This window comes from Rissa tridactyla, chromosome 15, assembly GCF_028500815.1.
Source record: "Rissa tridactyla isolate bRisTri1 chromosome 15, bRisTri1.patW.cur.20221130, whole genome shotgun sequence".
NCBI classification, from domain to species: domain Eukaryota; kingdom Metazoa; phylum Chordata; class Aves; order Charadriiformes; family Laridae; genus Rissa; species Rissa tridactyla.
Window position 1 is genome coordinate 5,987,476 of NC_071480.1, and position 25,029 is coordinate 6,012,504.

The 25,029-nt window shown below is 46.0% G+C and overlaps 2 protein-coding genes and 1 long non-coding RNA gene across 7 annotated transcripts in view; 2 read left to right on the forward strand and 1 right to left on the reverse strand.

The window, feature by feature from the left end:
* The window catches only part of OGFOD3 (2-oxoglutarate and iron dependent oxygenase domain containing 3), a 46,885-nt gene extending 43,976 nt beyond the window's left edge, over positions 1–2,909 (forward strand). For all 4 annotated transcript variants that reach the window (XM_054221467.1, XM_054221472.1, XM_054221466.1 and 1 more), the window contains one exon: positions 868–2,909. In XM_054221467.1, coding sequence (XP_054077442.1) covers positions 868–1,004 — 137 coding nt within the window. In that variant the 3' untranslated portion in view covers positions 1,005–2,909. The remainder of the gene's footprint in view (positions 1–867) is intronic.
* LOC128917850 (urotensin-2 receptor-like) lies at positions 914–24,903 on the reverse strand. 2 transcript variants are annotated; one of them, XM_054221463.1, is made up of 2 exons: positions 23,743–24,903; positions 914–1,049 (listed from the first exon to the last, which is right to left on the reverse strand). In XM_054221463.1, exon 1 carries the CDS (start codon positions 24,901–24,903, stop codon positions 23,794–23,796), a length of 1,110 nt encoding a protein of 369 aa, XP_054077438.1. In that variant the 3' UTR covers positions 914–1,049; positions 23,743–23,793. The 2 variants fall into 2 exon arrangements, with proteins under 2 accessions (XP_054077438.1, XP_054077439.1); XM_054221464.1 differs by lacking the exon at positions 914–1,049 and adding an exon at positions 19,220–23,225.
* On the forward strand, positions 10,700–20,199 carry LOC128917853 (uncharacterized). Its single transcript, XR_008469390.1, has 5 exons — positions 10,700–11,917; positions 12,140–12,253; positions 17,592–17,761; positions 18,958–19,235; positions 20,062–20,199. It is a non-coding gene; the product is annotated as an uncharacterized LOC128917853 (long non-coding RNA).
* Positions 24,904–25,029: the final 126 nt, after the last annotated feature.

The following is a 25,029-nucleotide window of genomic DNA, read 5'->3' on the forward strand; positions in this document are numbered from 1 at the left end:
TGAGCAGTCCTACAGAGTTGCGTCAGTTCTGAGTTACTTGCTAAACGTCGAACTTTGACGTTCTCAGAAAATGTCAAAGCGTAGAGGGCTCCATTCTGCTGTTTCATCAGGTGGGATGCTAATGTACCTCCGCTGTCATCAAAGTAACTGCATTTCACCTTCATGCCACTTCAGGCCTGGAGAACCAGGCGGGGTGGTGGTCAATGCTTGGAGGGGATGAAGCACAGAAGCGAGCACTTGCATCTATAAAAGAATTTCCAAGCCAATGCATTCATGGAGTGGCTCTTTCTAACAAAAATTAATTTGTATATGTCTGATATGTACCTTTCTAACCAGGCTGAACAGTGAGTGATCAGACTGCACAAAAAGCTTTAGCAAATACTTAGTACAATGCTGATAAGCTGCCACAGCTGCTCGTAAACCTGCTGAGCATTTCTTTCACTGAAGACTTTTTGCCACCTTGGTAGTACTTCCTCCTCCTTTGGTCTAAAATTAGAGCCCAGACTAGAAGGGGAGCAGGGAGGAAATCAATACGCTTTGCTGACGGCCACTAGAGTTTCTTTTTTTAATTGAGGCAACTAAGAACTGGCCTCAGATGTTCTCTGCGTCCTCCTGCCTTTTATAAACTATGAGATATGGTGGAATTATGTCTCCAGTTTTGTAGCACAAAGGATTAATGTATGTTTTAAACAGTACATAAAGCTGTTGGAGTGCAGCATAAGCTCATAACAGTTTGTCTTTGCGATGACCTGTGGGCTCTCAGGTAGGTGGGGAACAGTCGAACTGAGACAACAGCAAAACTGTGGAGAGAGCCGATAGCAGAGTGCCAAACTCCACGTCACTGATTAAATACTCTTGTCTTTGCAGGCCGGGTTTCCTTTTTCACCTCTGGATCGGAGAACCTTCATCGGGTGGAAAAGGTTCACTGGGGCACTCGCTATGCCATCACCATCTCCTTCACTTGCAACCCAGACCATGGCATTGGGGATCCAGTCTTGACGTAATTCCTCCAGGGATGGAATACGAGGTCAAATTGAATGAGAGAAGCCCTGCAAGAGGAGAGGAAAAAGGGAGAGAACATCTCTTGTAACCTCACATTCAATTACAATTTCCCAGCTGTATTAATATATTATAACACACTTTGTTTTCACATGCCCTTTCCCATAAATGTTGCAAACGGTGCCTTAAAGACCATCTTGAATTTGGTGTATTCTGAAAATGGTTTGCCTTCGTGTCCTAAAGGGATAGGCTACAAAGAAAAGTTCCAGAGTGGGCTCTCTTTTTTTTTTTTTTTTTTCAATTATTTTTTTAAATTCTTCAGTTTAAAAGATACAAACAATATTTTGGACAATGTCTTGATATGACTCCCCATGCTGCTGCTGCCCGTTTATTTAGTCTCTTCAGTTACAGGATGAGAGTTATTCTTTTGAACGTATCTACCGTTCAGAGGCGTGCGTTCTCCTTAGCGTGGGCGTTAGTGGGCAATACACCTGTGGTTTGACTGCTGGGACTTACTTGAATTTTTCTTTTTTTTTTATTGAATTACTACAGATGTTTTCTGCTACGACTGGGGACTAGTTAATACAAAGTCAGAAATACAGTTCCCTGGTTGGCCAGAAAGCCTGTTGCTTTTGGGTTACAGATGCTTTGTGCTAGGGAATGGCACTGCATTAGATCCCGTTGATCAAAACACAGCATTCCCAACTCGCCTCGTTTTCTTTGGGTCTTAATGAATATGATCCATCTCTTGGTTGGAAGCCTGGTGTGTCTGGGTTATTACGAGCTCTTTATGGAGATGGCTTGGTGATGTAACCCTGTATGTTAAGTAAATATTAAAAAAGAGCTGGGTGGAGGTAATGGGTCCTTGCTCTGGGTTCATCGATACCTAATTGCCAGGAAGAGCAGTGGGGCTTGGGAGGGGCACAGTTGAGGAAAAAGCTACTTTTGTTGTGTTTTTTCCGTAGGCCAGTTCTGGCTTCCTTAGTCTCAATCCCGTAAGCCTTGGCTGGCTGCGTGGAAGGCTGGGTGACAAAACCACACGGACCACTGGACTGTGGGGTCTGAGGGAAGCTGGTGTCCACCTACGCTTTAAACTGATATGGTCTGAAGCTGGAGCTTGATTGTAAAACACTTGAAAACATCTATTTACTGGGCTGAAATGTAATCTTAAGACCAAGTCGAAGGAAGCTTGGTTTTTCTTGTTATTGTTGACACAACTACAGATCTTCTGTTGTGAAATACTGTGTTTTATCTTGTCCAAAGCAATGTTTTATCTGTTTCAGAAAGTCTCTCAGTAGCTCTTTTTGGACTTTTCTCTTTCAGTTTAGTATGAAGATGTTTTTTCTATTAACTAGGACCATTAGTCTGTGGTGTTCCTTGAATAATAAATTGCAAGGACTTCAGAGAAGAGGGGATGATTGCACTGCAGTACAGAAAATAACAAACAAATGTGTAATCTTGCCAACCACCTTGCTTTCTTATTACAAGCAAAGACTTTGTGGGTCAGCACGTTGATAAGTAAACGGTAGGAAACCTGATTTTTTTTCCTCAATCAAATTCTGAAGCAAACATGTTGATTTGTTTTATTGATAGTCTATATAATTTCTGTGAAACACTTTGAAAATCTGGAAATGTGCTTTTTTTTTTTAATCTATCCTTTTATGGAAATAATAAGTATTGGGGGGATTACACTGAAGCTCAATATAAAGAGGAATGATGACAGGATTCTTGAACTCGTTCAGTTGTGAGTGTTCTCCTTTGGCACATCAGCAAGATTAGTCTTCTGTAATTTCATTTCTTTGTTCTCAAACCTGAAAAAGGCTTCCTTTTCTGTGCTAACAAGGAAGAATTGTTAAAATGGCTGGATGCTAGGAAAAAAATAATAAAGTCAGTTGGGTTCCATATCTAAATATTTGCCTCAAAGCCTGTTCATTCCAAGAAATTTGCATTACACCCAAGTTGTAAGTCTGTGAAGAACACAGACCAAGACCGTCAGCAACTGCTTTACTGGCTTAAAACTCGTTTCCCGTTCCCTTGAGATTTAAATGTAGGGCCTTTTCCACAAAAGTACCTGGTAGCAGTGAAATCTAAATATGAATGGACTGGTGTGGGTTTGGGTTGGGGTTCTCCAGCTTGAGGTCCTAGGCTCCAAAATTCTTAACTTCAGTGCAAGTCCTGTCGCCACTCTGCAGCACGGGCATATAAATGGCTTTGCCACCTTTAAAAGTGTTTGTTAGTCACTTCTGTCATGCAGGCTTTGAGTTGCACCAAATGAAACTGGCACATTCGGAGCTGCCCTCTATAAAATACTGCTTAACAAGATTGTGCTAGACCGTGGGGGAAATCTCAGCTCATCTCCCCCCAGATTTTCATCCTTTGATGATCCCGTGTATTGCAATATCTCCTGAACGCGGAGCGTCTGTCGTGCTATGAACTGTCATTCAGAAATAAAATCAAGTTGGTATTTGTCTTTTGGAGTGTTTAAGCTTCAGTAATGTGTTCAATATGATCACCAAACCTGTCAGATATAATTTCTGGAAAAACACATGCGCTGTACCTGGTAAGAGAATTCATCTTTTGAAAGAAGTACAATAATTCGCTATATTCTGTTTCAGTACCAACCAGGATTTCTCTATTTGAAGCTTCAATATCCGGACTACTAAAAGCAATATCTAGATCTATGAAGAAATTAAACAGCAAATGAGGAAATACAGTGCAATCTAAAAGATTCTGAACGTAGCCTCCAGCAGGAAAACAGTAATTGCAGAAGGACTGATGTTCCTGGGGCCAAGTGGAATTTGCAGAATTCACTGATGATTAGAAATAAACTTGGCTTAATTTATTTTAGTCCACTTAAATACCCCAAATAACTTTTTATTAATGGTATCTCTCCCCAGTTCTGGACAGATAATTCTGAATTGGAAATACTTCAATTTCTGTCTGTCCTCTTTCAGGTTCAGCCTGTCTGTTGCTACTGGGAAACGCAGGGCTGTTTCCCAGAACTCCAATTACGCCGAGGACAGGATTTGTTCTGTTAAACTAGCATAAATCTGACAACAGGCTGCTGCAGACAAGTGCTTTTAATTGAACACATGGTGACGGCCGAATTTGCCTTGATGTTTCCCAGTCGTGTGAGAACCTTTGTAAAGAGCGCTCACGGTTCAAACGAAGTCAAGAAAGGTCAGTATATGTTCAGCGTGAATTGGGGCCAAGTCCTGAAGTTAAATTTACAGCCTTGTACCTGAAAGCATACTTGTTACAAGTATCTGGGAATGTTGATTTGTATTTTGAAAGCAAAAAATATTTATAAGGAAAGGTAAAGCCTCCTTGTGTGAAAAGGCCCAAGGTGAAATAGAAAACATGGCAGGAGAGCAAGCCAGAGCCTGAATCCCTGCAAAGGGACTGACTGAAGCTTCCTGAGGACTTCTGTGAACTTGTACTGTGTTTTAAGTTATCTTTCCATTCAAAGGTTTTGGGGAATATCAGGAACTTTTGTAAAACTAACGGGTATGTGATGAGATTCGGTTTTTAGTGTAAACCTAGCTTTCAGTCCTGTACCATGCATTTTATTTTAATTTTTTATCCCCTATGACATGATTCTAGAAGCACTGAGTCGACGTCTTGGCATTTCTCGTGTATAACATTTTCATTGTATAAGCAGTTGTGGAATCACTGTGTTTTTTAATTCCCCATAAATCAACTGAAGGTTTTGGAAAGGTACGTTTTATGCTGAGATTTTCCTGAATACGTATTGTCCACCTGAAATATTCTGAGCTCCACCTAATGAATTTCAAGTCCAGAAATGTTTATAAGGACACTCTGTTTACAAAAAGATTTTAATTTGGACTGCTAGCAGAAACTTAGCTTCATGTCTTATTTATTTTTATTTATAAGGTCAGCATCTCAGCAGGGTACTCTTCAAGGCTATAGTACATAATGATGTGCACATTATAATAGAAGCGTAGCTGAAATAGCATTGGTAATGACTATGCTGTCAAGAAAATCTGGGTTTGTTTCTTCTGCCACTGCAATTCTTAATACATTTGAATTTTCTCCTTTATAGCTTTCCTTTCCCCAGTAAATAAAGATGACTTTGTTTTTAATATGGAGTTCCTCACATTCCTTCTACATCCAGCTATCCTTACACAGTGTTTACACGTGAAATGGATCTCTCCAACACGCTCATGTGTACCTTTGTGCGATAGTTTTGTCTTGTCTAAATTCTAGGAATAAAACCAGGAAATGTTGCTGGAGGGCTCTTTGAGGGGAAAAATAAAAAATACAACCAGCCAGCCTCTTCCTCTTCCCTCACCCAAGAAAAAAAAAATAAAAATCTCAACTCCTGTCTCTCCTTTTTGAGTCTCCTGTGCAGAATCCAAGCGAGCATTCCAAGAGCAGCAGAAGAGTTATTTCCCTTCTGAACCGCAGATGGCTCTGGCATGTGTTGATGGCCTCAGCCTCATTCAGAAAGGCAGTCTTCTCGGGAAGCGCGGCTCAGACGGCCATCGTAAAGTGGTGGGCGATTCTCCGGTGAGCGTCTACTGCTCCTTGTAAAACACCATGAAGAACAACAGCACGCTCTGCCTTATCTCTGTCCTTGTAAACCTTCTTAGGAAGCTGAAAGCTGATTTTACGTCATGTTTGCTGAGACCTGCCAGTCAGCTCTCTTCTAATGATCATCAATTTATCCCTAAAGTACCTGAGTAGACATTTTTTTATCTTCCATGTGAGTGTTGGTGACTCGTACTAAAGCTTTTCAGGTAAGTCTGTCCAAAGAAAATAACTGTCCTGTTTCCAAACTGCACATCTTGCTTTGATTGCGTCCACCATCTCCCCTCAAATCACTTATTTCTTCTCTCAGTTGTGTCCCAGCCTACTTATGCTTTTACCTGTAGCATAATATTGAGTAGGGTACATAAGCTCAGTCTGTTATTTATTCACAGACTGGCTCGTTAGAACTGAAAAGGAGCTAGCTTTTTCCTATAACCCTTTTAGGCCGTGTGGTGTATTAAAAAAGAATTTCTAACAGTGGTGGAAATGTCAAGCATTGCTCAATTTTTGAGATTTTTCAGCATTCGTTTTTTCCAAAAGCTCCCTTATTTTTCTTCCATTACAGGCGTTATTCATACTTGAAACAACACCCTTTATTTCAGAGATACTTATTTCCATCTTGCCTGTTTTCCTGTATAGCTGAAATAATGACAAGATATAGGGATCAGCGTTGTCTGCTGTTGAGAATTCTTATCGTTCATGATAACTTGTGGACAGCGAGTACTGAATTTGGAAACAGATACTAGAGAAACTGCTGGGGTTTTTTTCTCTCTCTGTGCTTTGCCAGTGACTGTTTTGCACTATGGAACTGCTGGTAGAGCTGCTCCTTTGTGAACTCTCATTGACTGCAGGGGATGCTACGCATGCAGATCCGACCGCAGGATCACAAGAAATGCCTCGCTTGGATAGTTGTCCTTGCGAAATCAGTAAAGCAGCCTGGAAGTATTATCTCCTTTATTTTTGTAACCTTTAGATGCATCCAAACAAAGCAAAACACCTCAAAGTACCTAGGTTTACTGCTGGATAATCCCGAGGCTGTCTAAGGACTCTGGACTGGTTGAATCAATGAGCTGCCAGGTGAGATATATTATTAATAAAGAATTTCACTGAGACCTTCACCCGAGACTTCACGCTGAAGACTCAGTGGTGTAGAAGTACAGAAGGAGCGTGTGCCTGAAACCATGGTGACTTTTTTGAAGGAAATATTTTATTTATAGAGAGAAGCTGAGATTTATGGAGCGTTCCTGTTACTTGTTTCTGGAAATTTCTTGTAAGAGGCCTCCAGTGTTCAAAAAGCTAATTTTAGAAATGGATACCCTTGCTATTCTTATGTTAACAACCAAACAAAAGCCAACTAGGTTATTGAGGCATGAATTTTCTGGACAGATATCTTAAGAGTTTGTCTCCTCCTCATTGCTCAGTTTATGCAATTATGTTAAGTTGTTTATGTAGAAGCCTGGACGATTTGCTGCTGACTCCACAGAAAAAAACCTTGATGTTTTATTTTGAGACTGCTCTTCACTGCCAGGTTAATGTCTCTGGGTGGCTTCACACCTTGGAGATGACCTCCTCACCATATTAACTTCCCAGCCAGACCGTTAAATCCGGGGGGAATAAATGGAGCAGTTCTGCATGTCTTGGATCTGGGTGGTAGTTTCTTCCATTCCCTCTAGCAGGCAAATGTTTTTATTTCTGATTTATGTTACTGAAGATACATGTTCTGGGTGTCCTCTCTGCATATTAAGGCTTTAAATGTGATTCACTGAATAACCCCGTAAAAAGAAGGTCACATTTCACCAGGTGATTCAAAACCTGAAACGCTGCCACTGCTGTGAAACCAGACAAACTCTAAGCCCATTTAGCCCTCGCGCTTCTCAACACAAAAGTGAGAAAAGTGATCTTGCACTTGGACTATTTCTACTTTACTATGACAGTTGTGTGGCCATAAATGTGTTTTTTCTCATTTGTCTCTTTATTTTAAAGGGAGACAGAAATTACTTAGGCAGGTATTCCTTTCCACAGGGAGGAGTATGATCAAAATAAACTGTCGTTTACTAGTATGAAAAAAGAAATACAACAGAAGGGGTAAGTTAAATTTAAGATGGTGTTAGGCAGAGAGCAGCTACAGGAGATTTCTCCCACACTGAAACATCCGTATCAATGTTGAACTGATGTTTTCCCCCCTCCCTTCACCTGCTTTATTCTTTCATTAGAAGATCAGACAAAGAACTGGGAACTGGGAGCTCCCAGGCAGCAAGGCTCTTGCTGTTAAAACCCTTCACAAAACTTTGAACTTTCTTCCTCGATACCATTTACTTCAGCTATTTATCCTGCCTATGTTCTGTTTGAACTAATAGTCAAGGTTGAGTATGCTCAAAAAGTTAAGTCATGCTGCATCCGTCCATTTAAAAAATAGCAAATTAAGCTTTCTTCTGTGTGTACCTTGTGTATTAGCTCGGCCTTTTTTAGATGATGGTGTCCTCCACGTATAGCATCTATCTATTGTACCTTTTCTGGCACTAGACAGAATTTAAACTTGTAAATAAGAAACAATCCAAGAAGAAATTAAGACTGAATTCATAAATATAGAGACGTATGCAGAAATTTTCCCCTTGGTGAAAAGAAAAAAGAAAAGGTTTGAAGACTGTGGGGTTTTTTGAACCATAAGAAAGGTCAAAGTCTTACTCATTTTGTAATCCTTTAGTTGAGGTGTAGGAGATACGCACCTGCTCCTCAGTACTCTCCACTCAGGTTCTACTCTGCTGTTTCATGCTTGCACCGTATCTCGAAATCTAGTCCCTCCCTGCTCACTTGCTAGTTATACACACACTCTGGAGATCTTTGTCCGTTCAGACCACGTGCAGGCTGGAAGAATCTCATCTCTCCGCCTCAGCAGAGGCACAGAATAAATGCACGTGGATTTCTCAGGAAGGCTGATCTCCCCTCCCAGAGCGCCCAGCTGAGAGCACCCAGCTCGGGAGGTGAGGAAGGCACTCGCTCACGTCGCACTTATTAGTGCCAGGAGCCTCGGAGTCTTCCATCTTCACAGCTGCCTTTGAGCCTTGGTGTTTTCACCTCAACAACTGGAACCTCAACAACTGGAGACTTCTTGACTTTGTTTTCTAAATGCTTTTAGCATCTCCAGATGGTTTGTGAGTCAGTGAATTCCAGCATGCTGCAAAAATTATCACTTTCAATACCAGTTAAGCACGTTCCGACTCTGTACCTCAGACTTTTATTTAGGCTTTGGCGCCGGCCATTAAAACTTGTCCTCTTCCGAATAATTCTCCTTAAATTAAATACTTCAGCCATAAAGCATGCACAGGCGGGCAGTAATCAAAAGCCTTTCCATAGCTGAATTGTACAGGGAGATGCTCTTGAGATGTTCAGGTCTAAATTAATTATTCTGTCCTCTGGTCAGGGCAGCTTTGTGACTCGGTGAAGGTGTTTGAGAGCTGTAATAGCGCTGTAACTGTGTGTGCACTTGGAATGGCTTACGTATTAAAGTTACAAACATGGCAAGGGGCGCAAGGAACAGGAATAGCCTCTTATTAGACCATTTGACAGAACTGAAAAAAAACCCAAACAACACAAGAGAAAGCCTTAAAGCCTTGTTTTTAACAAATGAAATGGAGTGAATGAGCACGTGGATCAATTAACTTCAAAAGTAAATGTCATTGTCTGCCTCTCCCCTGCCCATCAGGGGTTATTGAACTTGTTTCTTTCCTCCTAGCTGTGGACGGACGCGCGGGGGATGGACCTGCGGCAGGGGAGAAGACTCGGTTGGTTGTTAACCTGCCTCCTAAGGCTGCGGCCTCCACTTGCTCTGGACACCCACAGCCGCTGCCGAAGCGCTGGGCGGCTTCCCCGGGGTACGGAGAAGACAGAGGTGGGGACAGGACTAGGATATTGCAAAATCGTCTTAAATGGATAAGATTGTAGTTCTGTAAGAGTGACGGCGTGCTCGCTGAACACGTTCCAAGTAGTACAGCCACACCAGACTCCATCACTTAGGAGACAAGGGCTTTCCAGTCGTGTCCAAGGCCCTGAAAGGTGAGGACAGCATGTGTGCATCTGAGCCAGCTTTGCTCATGGAGCACGCCAGTGGTTCGGGGTCGTATCAGTGCGACAAGTAAAATTGGTCTCTAAATTAGCTGCCTTGCAATCGAGAAATGTTATTTGGTTGGGAAGAATGCAGGTGTGGAAAGAATGCTTGACTTAATGAGCTTATCTAATCTTAGTCTCCTTCAAAAGTACTAGCCCGACCACTAATATTAAAGTTCTTTTCAGAGAAAATAGCCAAGAATGCGTCCTAACCACATGAGGATTTACCATTCCTAAACAGCTAAAAAGCTGAAACTAATGTGAAATGTGAAAACTCCATAAAACCGTGTATATTGCAACTAAAATCATAGAATCACAGAATGGTTTAGGTTGGAAAGGACCTTAAAGATCATCTAGTTCCAACCCCCCTGGCCCTGGGCTGAGACCTCTGTGTTTGGGCACAGGCTTAAACCAGCCCTTGGCAGGAATGTTTACGAGTGACTCAGATTGCTAGTCCTCTGCGTTTCTGCAAAAGAAGTTTAAGGTTGTTATTATGGTACCTGAGTTAACTGTGGACATTTTCTAGTCGTAATCCTCCTCAGGGACTGCTCCGGTTCATGCCTGACAGCAGGGGCAGGTTTCTGCTGGGGCAGAGCCACCAGCCCGCAGGCACCTCCCGCTACCCCGGGGCAGCTCCCCAGCAGCGAGCGTGTCAGCTCCGCGCCACCTTCCCCCTTCCAGGAGACAGTTACTCTAAACAGCGGAGATGGTGTTTATCCTCGGGGGCCAGGACTCCATCAATTTGTCCGGTTTATGTTGGGAAGAAGCAGTAAAACTGCCGCTTTCAAGAATTCTGACTGCACACGCTCCCATGTAGGAAGCCAAGAAAGCCCTCGTGTGCCTCGGCCCCTCAGAAGGCGGGCGGTAGAGACCACCCCAGGAGGAGGTTCAGGGTATGGTGAGGGCTGGATGGGGCGCTCTGGCTGTCAAGTCCAAAATGCAGTCAGCAGCTGGGACGGGGAGGACACATCTGCCAGCTCTGGAGACTCTAAGGAGGGGGTGGCGGCAGAAAAGGCTCTGCGGGGGAATGGGAGATAATATTTGGGCTCTTTTGTGGGACCCAGCAAGACACTGCAGGCGATGGGAGGGATGAGACCTGCTGCTGAAGAGATGCTGAGAAGGAGCAGCTGCTAAATCCGGGTAACAGCGAGTGCTGACCAGCAAGGTCCAACAACCCAAATGGCACTTGATGGGGACTGATATTATGTGGTTACACGTGATGGGGAAAGGTAAAACTGACTGATGGCCCAGGGACTTCAGCGGAGTGTGGGAACCCTTCACAAGAAGAGACTGAAATAGTTTTTTAGAGAGATTTCACGTAGTATCAAGAGTTGAGATCATTTTGCAGCACTTCTCCAGCCGTCCTTTGCTGATAGAACTCCGTAGTTTTGACTTTTTGTAGCTTCTTGGGTACCGTTAAGGAAAGGAGGCTTGACAGGAGAGGCAGAAAATCCATGCTGCCCTGGTGTGCTGCAGAAGGATGCTTTGGCAGGGATGCTTAGCAGGAAGAAAAGCTCCTGACAGCATTGCTGTCACCCTCTTCCCAGCACAGTACCGCCAAAATCCAGCAGAAAGCTTAGGGGAACGGAATCGGCGTGTGGCTGCCTCAGTGACACAAATCCACAGAAACCTCGGAGATGCCCAGCAGGAAGGGCCAGAAAGCGCAAAGGCAAGACTAAACAGTTAAAACAAACTTTTTTTTTTTAACTTAAAGCTCCCCTGAAACCGGATAAACTAATTTGCAGAAAGGTTTTGCGTAAAGCCTTAAAGAAGGACATTTCAAGAAGAACAGTTAGAAAAACTTCAATTAAGGAACCACTTTGCCTGGTTTTAGGTAGCTATTTTATTGATGTACTGTTTAATTGTTTTCCTAAAGTAGATGTCTCAGCCTTATTAATTTAGAAGAAATTACTAATTGAAGAGAAAAAAACTAATTCTAGCCCATATGTTAACTTGAGACTTTTTCCTCGGAGCAGGGAGAGAATATCCCGTAACACTTCTTTACTCGCAATCACAGATCTCTTGAAGAGCTGCCTTATGCCTTGCCCTCTTGTTAAAGGAAAAAATGAAAAGAATATTTAAAATCTACTAGATCCCACCAGGAGCTTCCTCATCTCCTCAGCAGCCCAGACTCAGAGTGGACGAGCTCCGCTAATTTGGAGCAGTTTGGCTAAATATTCAATTAAGGACGCAGCGGAGCACTCGACTAGTTATCATTCCAGATCACTTGTTCTGCCTGTTTGAGAGTTACAGCCCCCGGCAGGTTTGCATTCCATTTCGTTCAACAATTTTGTAACCACGGGTAACTGCAGAAGCGACGTGGCTTCGTGCTGCTGCAAGGGGGCTGTCAAGGTTGTCAGGTTTTAAAATCAACCCGCTTTGACAGCTCTTCTGTTTTGCAGAATTTACCTTGCAGAGTTTGCTCTAAAAAGCCTATTAAAAATTATTTTCCCTTTTTTTTTTTTTTTTTTTTTTTTCCCCCCAGCATTTAAACTAAAAGCAACATACAAGAAGTTCATGGATGCCTTTGTAAAAGACCGGTATGTCTCCAGATGTACAAGATCTGGCTTATTGTACTGCCTTCTCCCTAGCAGAAAAAGTAAGTTTACTTTGTCCTGAAGCATAGTGTGAAGCAGGAGGGTCAGTACAGACTCTTCCTCCTCGTTGTTTTTGTGTGTGCTACGGGCAGGACTGGAGGAGCCGCTAGCTCTTGGAGGCTCTAAACATTTTTCACTTTGGAAGTGCAAAGGGGATAAATCTGCCTGTGGTCAGCGAGGGTTTCAAGGCTTTGCTTTTTTCTCCTTTCGGGACATCGGGGCTTGATTTCCACACTGGGAGGAGGGGACCCGTCTCACCAGCACGTGCCAGTGACAGCCACGTCCCACGGGTGTATCTGCGGTGGTAGTTACACCCGGCTGATGCTGTGCGTGAAGAGTATCATGCGTTACATTAATCTAGATCAAGGATAAAAGCCCAAAGCAAAATAATTCTTTAAAATCTGTTCACTAATTGTTTAAAATTAAGTTGTACTCATCTTGAGTCAAATGCTACTTCCCAAATAGTTCTTCCGTCAAAACTCGCCTCAGAAGTCCTCAAATAAAATCCTTTCAGTTACAAGCCTGCCTGAATTCTCATGCAGATACTTGATGTTCTTGGTGCAACAGTAAAGACGTGACAATAAGCTGTATGTGCTTTTTTCTTTGTCCTGAGCACTGCCTTGCAGGCTCCCCAGAGCCCCTGGAAGTTAGTCCAGGCTCCAGAAAGCATCCTCTGGGTGATAAACTTGCTTCCTAAGCCCTAAATGATCAAAAACCTCAGACAGAAGAAACCTGTCCCCAGCAACTGTGTTAAATCAGCAGCACCGGAAAATGCCAAGGGCTCGAAAGCTGTTCACCTTTCAAAAGGTGAAAAACCTTTCAGAAAACCTGCTGGGCTCTGTTAAATGCTCATACTTTGCTTGCCGGTCTGTAATGTCACTTTTTTTCATCGGATGAGAATTTGTGCCTGAGGGCTTACAGATGAGCTGTGTCTAATTAAACATCTCACTGGAGTCTGGTGGCAGCTTCAGAGAGATCTTAATGCCCATGAAGCCGCCTGTCGCAGCTAGCAGGGAACAAGGACCAAAGCCGTGGCACCTCCAGGTGAGGAGCCAGTGCCACCGCGGTGACTGAAGCCGAAGACTGGAGAGAAAGCGTTCCTGCTTCCCCCGGAAGGTAAATAACGTGGGTACGCAAAGGTTTCCAAATCCAGGGAAGGTGAGTACTGTTTTGGAAGGCAAAATTTAGCAGTCATTAAACGAGCTCTTAATTAACCAAACATTCCCCCTGCTTGCCTTTCCAAATTATTCAATAACTGAACAATTGTAACGCGCTCAGCAAGTAATTACTATCCATCCCAGGCACTGCCCTCGCCAACTGCAGCCTTCGAAACCACCAGCTGTTACTGTGCCGGGAAATGCAGTCCATGAATCAAATAATTGAAAACTGAACAGGGAAAAAAAGCCCCACACGTTCAGAGGCCATGTATGGAAAACTGCTCCCCACGCTGCGTCCGTAAGGGTGTAGTCCCTTCCAGGCTGAAGATCCACCATAAAAAGTTAGTGGTGCGGATCAGAGCTGCAGGAATGTGTTTTCATGGGTGCTCTGGCAAAGATGTAAAGGTTCCTGATGGTTATCCTGCCTCACAAGGCTTTACAAAACCTCCCCCCGGATGAATGTGCATCTCGAGAGAGGGAAGACGCTGCCTCACGCACTGACCAGGAAGGAGAAAACTGAAGGTAAAGCCCAAATCCTCTGAGAACACAAGCCTTAACGGTATTTCTAGTTGCGGCAGGGTACACGACGTTGGATTGTGAATCCAGCCATTTACTGGTCTGAGCAATATTTTAAGCAAGAACAAGCTCAAGTGCATCGAAGCTTTTCACCCATGTCCTGATTTTTAAAACAGATTTGAAGATGATGCTTCACAGGCACTTCTTTTCACGGCCCATCAGCTGTATTGGTTTAGCTGCCTGGGGGTGGACAGTGAATCGTATCAGGACAAGAAATAATTATTTTTGGCTGGATTGGAAAAAAATCCACCAACCAACCCTATAAAGTAAAACGGCTTAATCCTTTAAAACCATAAGGCTGCAAAACCAGATGTACCAGTCCAAATGAGGGGAGAGAGAAGGCTGAAGCTGGAGCAACAGTAAAGGAAAAGCTTGTCAAATGATACTCCTAGCTATATAAACATAACTCCTCTAACGTAGTTGAAGGATTTGCTTATAGCAAACACACTTGCGGGAACATGCCCGCTCTCTGATTAGGTCGTGCAAATCAATAGAGACTTCTGCCTTCTCTGCGGGCAACCTGACACAGCAGATTTGAAATTCAAGAGGTGTAAAATTTCCCCAAAGCCTTGAAACTCTCTCTCTGGGCTGTTACAGAGTCCGACGGGTGGTGGTTTCAGCTTTGGAGCAAAGTGAGGTGGAAGCAGAGACCCTGGGAGAGGCTGCAGCTTGTTGCTGAGAAGGAAACGTAACCCAAAGAAAGGACAGAACATGCGGAGACAGAAGAAAAATAAAATGGTAACATTAAAGTAAGAATGCCAAAGACAGCAACATGCTAAAAACAAGCACATATTTCTACTGAACAAATAACCTAAACAGTCACGTTTGATCCATGATGTTTCTGTTAAAGCTCTCTTCGACGTGGGCAGGAGACTCCGTCTATGGAGAACGACGGGAAGGCGCAGTCGTTAAGGCAGGTCCCGGGATGAAGTCTGTAATTACAGACAGACCCTCCACAGACAGCCTGAAACACATGCCTCGGAGCTCCACAAGATAAACATTTACTCAAGAATGTGACAGAAGACAAAAATGCTTATTAAGATGCTGCTTTGATGCTTTTTTTCAAGATCTAAGCTAACGTGCTCGTGCCAGCGAGCTCCTCTCTTTCTTTCCCGGCCCTGACACTCCCGAAGGGCAGAGATGCCCCATCCCGTTGCCTGCTCTGGTCCGTAGCCCTCACCCCGTGCCGTGAGCGGGGCCGGCAGCCCCCGTTCCGCCTTCGCCTGCGAGCACCGTACCGGCGCGAGAGCAGAGGAGGGTTCGCGGGGAAGTCGAGCTGGGACTTGGCTGCGTCTCGACTGGAGGCGTCCGGCTGTTGGACCGAATGCTGGTTCTGCACCGAGATCCTGACGGGAGGCGAGATTTCGAGGAACCGCCAGTGGCAGGGCACGTGCTCTCCTCTGGAGCCCCTTGGGGTGCCCGACTCTTCCCCGTCCCCTTCTCACACCAGGTGCAAAGGCTTATTATTAGAGGATTGCCTTCCTAGGCCTCCTCTCAGCCTAAAGCCATTTCTCTGTGCTCACGTTAAGATTAATGAGTAAATCAGCGTGACACGGTCACTATTTCCCTTTTGCATTTTGCAGGGAGCATAGTTTCTTGTCCCCACGCCCAAGGCCATTCTTGTCCCTCCGGGGCTGGGAACACGAGGACTCGAGTCGGGGGGGACACAAACAGTTTCCCGAGGCCATGAAGTTATAAAGTTTTTTCTTGTCTTTTATTTGACTAAACCCAAGACTTCTTACAGCTTTTTTCTTCTGAATAACGGAGATAGATACTGAATACCCAGGGCACACAGCGCCTGGCAGAGAAAATATTCACAGATATGCATGGAGGTAAAAGACCAAGCGATGCTCCAACTCTGTCCCCATCCCTCCACTGTGGTTGCCCCCCATTTGAACCAGCTCTGAAAGCAGCTTCTCCCCAAACACTGGGCACCGTCGGCTGTGGAGCTCCACTTGCTCATGCTGCCTAAGAGAAGCTGCTGCAAAGATAGAGGTGGCCCTTTGAAGTTTGCGAGATGTTTGCCATAATAAACTCGCCTTCCTATTAAAACAAACAAACAAATGAAAACAGCCAAGCAAAGTTACCGGGCTGCTGTTTCCTGTGCTTCTGTTGTTGGGAATTACTCGTGCTGTGCCTCAGGCAGGTGGAGGTTCCTCGGCAGATTTAATCATTCTAAAAAGATGCCAACGACAAAATGACAGGGAAGCTCTGCTGTGTTTAGCAATCGGTGACGAGTGTTGGGATAATTCCTTCTATTCAGCCTCCTCTGCACCAAGATCCTGCCATTGGAGCAGGCTGCGGCACAGGCTCTGCCGGGGAGGGATGCTCTGCCTTCACCCCCACTGACCCCAGCCCGAAACGCGGGGAACAAGAGGCTCCCAGGAAGCAAAGAAGAAAGATTTTGCTTCTCTACCATATCTCCTGCTATCATTTCCCCCCCGAGGAGGGGCTTTAGAGCGGGTACTGATGCACTGAAATGATGATGCTTTTATCAGGAGACTCATTTCAGCCGTGTTCCCAGCGAAGGCAGCCCAGCACAGCTGTGGGCTACATGATCATATTTGCCAACCCACTGCCGTTAATCAAAACCAGAGTTGTTCTTCTGGCACACAAACATCTCTGTTTGACCACTAACAGGTAACCTGAACCGCAAGTTATCCCTACGAGGAGAGCTTTTCCCTTCTGCAGGTAGCACCTCTCATCCAAGGCTCTCAAAACATTTCACACACATCAGCAATGTCTTAAAACACTTGTGCAGACGATGGAAATGGCATCGCTGTTTTTCAGGCAGTTAATGACCAGCAGCACAAGAATAAGCGTCTCCCCCGAGGTCACAGTGCAAGTCAGCAGTGATTTCGTACAAGAAGCCAGGACTTCTGAGCTTCCCCCATTTCAGATCATCTCTTTCTGCGTCTCCAATGGCGAGTGCTGCCTCGATAGGCATCTCCAACGTCGAAATCCTTGTAAATCTCTTCTGGATTTTATTAGCTATCTTGCTCTAAGCCTGCCTGGGTTACTTATCAACAGCACTAGTGCTTTTGGGATGAATGGCAGGGAGTCCCCACCAGCAGGTGATGTGAAGGAAGATAAATACACACACTTGGGTGGGATCAGATAACGGCTGCCACCGCCAGGCACGGGGCAGGCGGGTGCTGCTGCAGCCTCCCCGTCTCGTCCGTGTCTCATCCTGCTACTGCTCCTTCATCGGAACACCGCCCAGGGGCTGAAACCTGCTTTCAAAATGCGGTGGCTAGAGGGAATCAAGGCTCTATCTGATTTTATAATAATGCCATTTCTGTGAGATATTCCCTTCTACAGTGTAAAATGAAAGGAAAAAAAAACAAAACCTGTTATAACGAAAAAGCAGAAACTCAATTTAAATCAGAGGGATTACTGGAATTTTGAGTGGTGCGGTGCTGGGAGCTGGCTGCCAGCCCCTGCTCCCCAGAGGGAGGATGCTGCGGGAGCTCAGCTTCTCTGGTGGGACCTGCGTGTCCCTGAAGGTTTAGGTGTCCTCCCTCTACATGCGCCTTCAAGAGTGCCGCTGTCTCTCCCCTTTCAGTATTACTCCATTGCACTTAATTTACCTTCTCCATCCTTCCAGATTTTTGAAAGAGAAGTTCAACGTAGCCTGAGAAGTAATTGCTATGTAACGCCTTTTCCTGGGAGGCTTCTTGCAAGAGCCAGCCTTGTGCTTCTCAAATGTCAAGCTGATATTTCAAAAACATAAAAGGCGTGAAAGCGTTGTGCGTTTGATGGATGTCCCACCAAAGGGTGAGGTTAGTGGGAGCCCATGTATGAAGCGGTAACTGTCTCCAAAAGGCTGTGTTTATGGACACACCACATTTAGCTTCAGGAATCTCCCTTGCTTTGTTTGGATGAAATCATGTTTGGTTTTAGTTAAGAATTCAGGAGCTGAATTCAAGATCCTGACAGGAATGCACTAGGAAAGGGTAACGACATCTCAGAGAGACACTGGCCTAAACAAGCTGAAACAAACTTAGATTTTACTTCTCCAGCATTAGCACCGCGTTGGTTTTAGAACTGTACCCTCTGCCAAACACAGCTATTAGTGCTGGGTCATTTGATTTTGCACAAGTTTATTTACTACTTTCCCTACAGGTATCTTGATGGAGGGGTTTGGGTGGGATCTTCCGCAATACTGAAGTTCAGCCTCCTCTAATAAATTCAATGAATGCTTCTTAACTCTGCACCTTTTTTCCCACTGTAGAAACGTTCCTAGTGTTCACAAAAATGTTTCATTTAAATTAAAATTATAAATGGAGGGAGCAAGAAAAGTAGAGCCTAAATGCCAGAAGAATTCTTCAGGATTCATTTCTCCCTTTCCTCTTTTAATTGTCCCTTTCTTGGGTGGGGAAAAAAAGGAAAATGTTGCAGCAATTTTGCTGACACCGTGCTACCCTGACACCTTGCTACCAACCGACGCATCCTTTCTCTCTGCTGTGTTTTAAATACATTCCCAAACAAGGGCAAAAATCTCGTATAACAATAATAGCAATTACTTTAAAGGGTACATATATCCCGTGAAGCTGCTGCTACAATTTTGAAGACAAAACAATGTATTTCTTATAAGCCACAGCAATTAACTCTCCAATTGCCCAGAAAAACTTGAAACTAACAGTAACAACCAATATTATAAGGCAAAAAACCCCAGCGGGGCTAAACTGTCCTTAGTCACCGGCTCCGGGTGTTTCCGTGGGTGCTGGCAGTGAGGATGCTGCGCAAAGTGATGGGAATAAAGTTACTCGGGGTTCGTCACAGAGGGAGGGAGAGGAAAGTTAGCACTTTTAAGTAGGATTTCTCTTCACAACAGACTTTTCCCCTTCATATGTTGTAGCAACGTTATACTTTAAAGACATTAAACGCTGTTACATAGTTTGGTTGTGCCCCAGTTGCATCCAACCGCTCTGTTTAAAAGCTTAAACTAAAAAGCCAATTTTCCTCCTCAGATGGAAGATTGCTGCTGCCACCAGAGGGACTCAGAAATACGACGGGAAGAGCCGAGCGTCCCCGGAGCGGTCAAACTTCCCGGCGAAGACTTTTTGGGGCTGCCTGGAGGATTTTCTCAGGCGCTGCGTTACCTGCTCCCATGGCTCGAGGGCTGGGCGCGGATGTGAGGTTTACGCACTTTCTCCTCTCGTCGTGCTGATGGGGAACAGGTCACGAACTCAGGCATCCCGCCTGTTCTCCGCGCTTAACGCAAGCCGTGCCGTTTGTGCCGCCCAAGGTACAAAGTGCTCATAAAATCACCTTATTTCACTGGCTTCCCTGGTATTCAATCACACGCTGAGCACCAAACACGACTGCTAAAATAGGAGCTAAAATGTTAATGATTTGCCCGCGCTCATGGTTAAATTGTAATGTGGGGTTTTCGAGTGTTTATTGCAAATTTGGTTTTACAAAGTGAGGAGAAAGATGATCAAAAATGTGTGATTGAATGTAAAGGCTTCAAAAATTCAGTAAGGTTCAAATGGATTCTCCTGTGTCTGGGGAAAACCACCATTCTCACTTGTCCCGCAAAAAAACAGTGTTTTCTCCTTTCAAGTGAAAGCAGAAAAATTGCCATTGCTGCAGCAGCCGCTACCTTAGATTAAAGGAAGTGAAGAGCACTCAGGATGAAACTGCGTTTCTTTCACAGTCTGGGTTGTTTGTGGGTTTGGGTTTTCTTTGGTCATAAAACCTAAACCCTAAGGGGTGTTGGAAAAGATTTTCTAGTGATTAAACTATTTTCTTTCTGGTAAAGCATGTCTGGAGTTTTGCAGTGACAACCGCTGCCCCAATAACAAAACGCTGTTGCCTTCCCTAAAATTGCCATTTCCCATTTTGCTGAAGGACTACCTGTGTCACTGAATCAGCAAAATATCATTTATAATAAAAAAAAACCACATTAAAACCCCCGGGATTACAATGATTTGGGTATGATAAATGATCCCAGGGTAGACATTGATTGCTTTCTTGGAATGCAGGAGAATAGCAAAAGTAAAATTGTTTTCACGGAAATCACCACATTTTGCTCAGTTACAGCCCAACTGACTTTCCTGTTGTTATTTCAGCCCTGGCCTGAGACGCTTCAGATTTACCATAAGTGACAAGATACGTAGAGTTTGCAAAGTCCCATCATCTGGATTCTGGTTTTGCATCTATCTCAATTTTCAGACGCTTTGGCAGCCTCTGGTTGTGGCGGAAAGGTGTGGGTTTCATCTCATTATTTTGGGTAGTCCTGACTCATCCCTTCCAGTGTCGAGGACAGGTAATACCTCTCCCTCGCGTAGAAAATAGCCCAAGCTGCTCTACCGCAGTTTTGCGTGGCCTGTACGCAGGGAGATGTGGTTATGAATGCTGAGATCCTACCAAAGCCAACCCAACACCCTCCCTGGAATACGCTGGGTCCGCCACAGGCAAAGTTTATGGGTTAACTTAAAGGTTGTGTCAGCCCTGGACAGGACTCTGTGCTATGGACAGGCAGCAGCAATCCCCCTCCAAAGCCAACTACCAGATTAATTTTGTTTTGTTGTTAAAGGAAGATCCATGGAGACTGTCTCCTCATTTCCAAGCCATGAGGACACCCAGAAGAGCCAAGGCTTGCCCAATTGCAGACACCAGGAACTCAGTTAAAACATCTGCTCTTGCAGGATGTTTATGAAGTGGGTCAAAGCTACTGACTTTTGGCAGTTTAACTGGTCTGATGGGACAATAAGAGGGATGTTGTTTATGTAATTACTCTTTTAAATTGAGCTCTGGTCCCCAGGAGTGCAAGTGGCGGCTGAGGAGCCGTGTTTGCGAAGCTGTGCACCATGTCGTGCTGAGGAGCCGTCACTCATCACACACAGCAGCATCTTCCGATTGCTGGCCAGTTTTGCGTGTTAAATGGGCACTCCTCTGCCCCAACGACATGCTTGGTGGGTGTCATCAAATTCACTGGTTCCCTCGTTAACCTTGTGTGGGTTTCTCAGAGCCTGATGGCAGAGAGGAGCAGCACTGGGATGGCACCGGGCTGAAGCACATACTGGTTGAAAAACCTGTTGAGTGACACATATCCAATATTTTGCCTTTCATCTGGATGCTCCTCCATCAACCCTTTGATGTTGAATGCTCTGATGATGTGGCACAGAAAGCACATCCCCTATGCGCCGCTTGTGACGCTGAGCAGAGCAGCAGAATCCCTTCTGGGGACTGATGGGACGTCTTGGGAAGCGTACCCCAAATCAAACCCTTCTGTTTGCTTATCCCCGCATTAGGTTAGAGCGTAGATCTCATCTGCTCTGCATTTTCATCCCTTTTTTTCTAGGCGTGACTCCTCGTCAGCTTCCCTTTCTTATTAATAACTATGTTTTTAGACTGTTTGGCCTTCGATGTTTTAATGTGGGTTTTTTTAAAGCAGAAAGAGTATTCCCTATAACTCTTTTTGATACCTCTACAGCTCTTCCATCATCTGCTTCTCCTTTCACACCTGTCAATAGGTATACGTAATCATCCATCCTATAGCAGCCTTGTAGCACCGTGGTGGGTAAGTGGCTTTCCAAGGACCTTCTCCTCAGGCCAGGCAATGGAAATCAAGACACATCAGTACGGTGTCAGGTCAAGATCCAAATCAAGGTGGGTTTTTCTTTCTATAGCCATAAGGAAATAATATTTTGTTTTCTCTCAGAGGTGGGCAAATGGCACGTGCATCACCTGGAAGGGACGCAGCCATGCTGGGCTCTGCCAGCGTGTCTGTCTGGCCGCAGGGTGATGCCCCCCGAGAGCAGGATGGTGGAGCAGCCCTCGCAGATGACGCACGTACTGCTGCCTTCCCACACCGCCTTTTGAGTTCAGGCTTATCTTTGTTATTCTTACAGGGGAGTGACTTCCAGCCTTGGAAATGGGAAGCATAGGGAAAGTAACAATGACTTCAGAATGAATAATTAAAAAGTGAATTAGTTCCTGAAAATTGTTCCTAAAAACTGTCGAAGCCCGCTCTCCCTGCCAATTCCCAACGTGAACTGTGGGTTAGTCCCCCTGTTTCCTAAGGAAATGGGCACCCTTAGGTCTATTTATGCTATTTATAGGTCTAGTTATACTGCCCAGCTCGGTACAATACGCAATACTGGAACATGACGAAGTGCTCGCCAGTGTTCCGAAGGCATTCCTGTGGTTAAAAGCAATACAAGCGATTCTAAGGTGAGTCACTTACTTTCCCCTCCCTGAACAGCACCCCAACAACTGCATCTATAAGAAGAACGCCTGACTGCCGGCACAGGAACACGCTTCCCTGGTCTCCATCCAACACGTGCCCTGAAGAGTTTGTTTTCCTGCTGCTGTGCCCTGTGCTCTGCTCCCAACCCTTGGCTGCGGTGTCCGCGCTGCGTGTCTCTGCCGTAGCACAAACGTACGCTAAAGTTTGGCGCGTGACAGCAGAGGATCACCCAAGGACACAGGACCCCAGTGACACTGCGGGGCCGGAGCGGGACGCCTCTCGAGCGGATTGGGTCAGGGCATGCCATAAGAAAGTGGAAATGACTGTTCCTTAAGCAACTGCCTGCTGTTTCAAAGTCCCTGGGCATCGCGAGCTGCTGGCAATAGTTTATGCACCTCGTACCATGCTTTACTCATGCCCGGAGTTTGTCCCAGAGCAGGAAAGAGGAATATTGAACGCAGCTTCATCCCCACATACGTGAGCTCTCCAGGGAACAGCTGGGTACGGCAGCTGTAAATACCCCGGTAAATACACTCCCCCTGAGCTGGGTGAAGAGACCATGCCAGGGGAAACCTGGTGACGGTCCACTTTTTAATGGGCATTTATTTTATAAATTGAGGTCTTACAATTGTTTAGATGCTTACAGGCATCCCTAGCATCTGTGGTGAAGGTTTGCTATGAGACGCTAAGTGGGAAGAAAATGAACAAATACATTGAGGCAAAAAGCTTTTGATGAAATGTCATGAATAAATTTGTCCCTTTTATGGTAAGTCTCATGATACAGGACTCAGTCATTTTTCTTAGAGCCGCAGGTCTTTGAGTGATAGGATCATAAGATATTTTTCTTTCTTTCCCAGGTAAATTTTCAGTTTTTCAAGCCCTGTTGAGAAAGGGACCAACTTAAAAAAAAAAAAAATCAGTGGCAAATTCAAATCACCTTACGTAGAAACCTTAAAAAATTACAAGGGTTTTTTTTAGGTAATCCTGTGGTTTCTGACAGCTTACCTTGTGGTTTGTGAATGCTTGGAGTTCAAAGTGCTGCTGCAATGAATTTTAAAATAGAGACTTTAAGCTTGATGGAACTGTAGTGCACAATAATGTAACAGGAAATAGGAAAAGGGGCTTAAGGGTCTCTTTACACACTCTAGAAACACAATATAAAGGGGAAACCCGAGGCTTGCAGCTAAATTAAGCAATACCAGGACAATTTCAGACTTTTGTGGATCTGACCCAGCTGTAGCCTGAGGACAGCACTGAGAAACCACACAGGAGAAACGGTGCAGAGCTGGAGCTGGGCAAAACTCAGCAAACTGTGAAAAGAATTTGCGGCGGAACTGAAGAAAGTGTCCACCTCGTCTTCTGCACCCAAACCCCAGAAGGATTTGTCCTGGCTGGCTGCTGGCTCCCAGCAGAACCCCCCTGACAGCCTGAAGCCAGACAGAAATTCAACTGCATCTCACAGGACTTGGGTTTAGGCAACTTCTTGCCCTAACTACATAGTGACCACCAGAAATGAGTTTTGAGGACCCTGCAAGGCTAAGGAGTCCCAAAGCCCTACCTTGGCCAGGTGCTCTGCTGGTCCCGGTGTCTCCGCAGCGCCTCCTCTCCCTCACTTGTCCTTCAGCGTGGCCATGCCCAGGGCCTCCGAGCTGTAGTCGTACTGGTTGCTGGAGGACATGGACCGTCCCCAGGAGCACTGCAGGTTGGAGCCCCTCTTGCGAAAGGAGGATGTGAACCTGTAGAAGTTGCGGTGCCTGTTGCGCAGGTACTCCCGGTAGTTTTTGGTGAGCAAGGTGTAGAGGAAGGGGTTGATGCAGCTGTTGCTGTAGGTCAGGCAGGTCACCAGGTAGTTAATGCACTTTTGGGTTTGGGTGGTGAGCTGCAGGGAGCTGCTGTAGAGTCGCACCAGCTGCCAGATCCAAAATGGCAGGAAGCAGGCCCAGAAGACCAGCACGATGCTGAAAATCATGATGAGGACCTTCTGCCGGGGGGATCTCTTGCTCTTCTCCTTGTGGGGGGGGTTCCTCTGGGATTCCAGGTAGGTCCTGGCCAGGCGCGTGTAGAGGAAGCCAATGATGATTCCCGGGGCCATGATGCTGGTGCTGAAGAGCACTGTCAGGTAGGTCCGGTAGGCGTCCACGCTCCAGGTGGGCGCACACATCCTCTTCACCTTGCCCTCTGCCTTGCCCCCCTCAGTCAAGGTGACCATCAGCATCATGGGCAGAGTAAGGAGCAGCGAGACCGACCAAACGGCCCCCGCCGTGACCTTCCGGTAGCCGTGCGACCGCTTCAGGGTGTCCAGGGGCCGGGTGACGGCCAGGTAGCGCTCGGTGCACATGAGGGTGAGGGTGAAGATGCTGGCGTGCATGGTGAGCAGGTCCAGGCTGAGCAGGATGCGGCACCCCAGGTCCCCGAAGTACCAGTCCTGGGCCAGGTAGGTGCAGACGATGAAGGGGATGGTGGAGAGGTAGAGGAGGTCGGCCAGGGCCAGGCTGACGATGGAGCTGTACATGGGGGCGGCGCAGCGCGCCGAGTGGCACATCACCACCAGCGTGTAGACGTTGCCCGCCACCCCGGCCACGTACATCACCGACAGCACCGTCCCGAAGGCCGAGGGGATGAGCAGCGGGCCGCCCCCGGGGGGACCCCCGCCGCCGCCGCCCCCCGCCGCCGCCGAGGCGTTGCCCCCCCCCGCCGCCGCCGTCCCGTTGGGCTCCATGGGCGGCGGCGGCGGCCCCGCAACCTCGCACCGGCCCCGCAGCTCCCGGCCCCGCCGGCGGCCGCTCCGCCCCCCGCGGGAGGCAGGGCGGTGCCCTCGGGGGAAGGGCCGCCGCCGCCCCCCGCC

Bases quoted from the DNA above. Each gene is read 5' to 3' on its own strand.
- LOC128917850 (XM_054221463.1), bottom strand. From the start codon at position 24,903: ATGGAGCCCAACGGGACGGCGGCGGCGGGGGGGGGCAACGCCTCGGCG.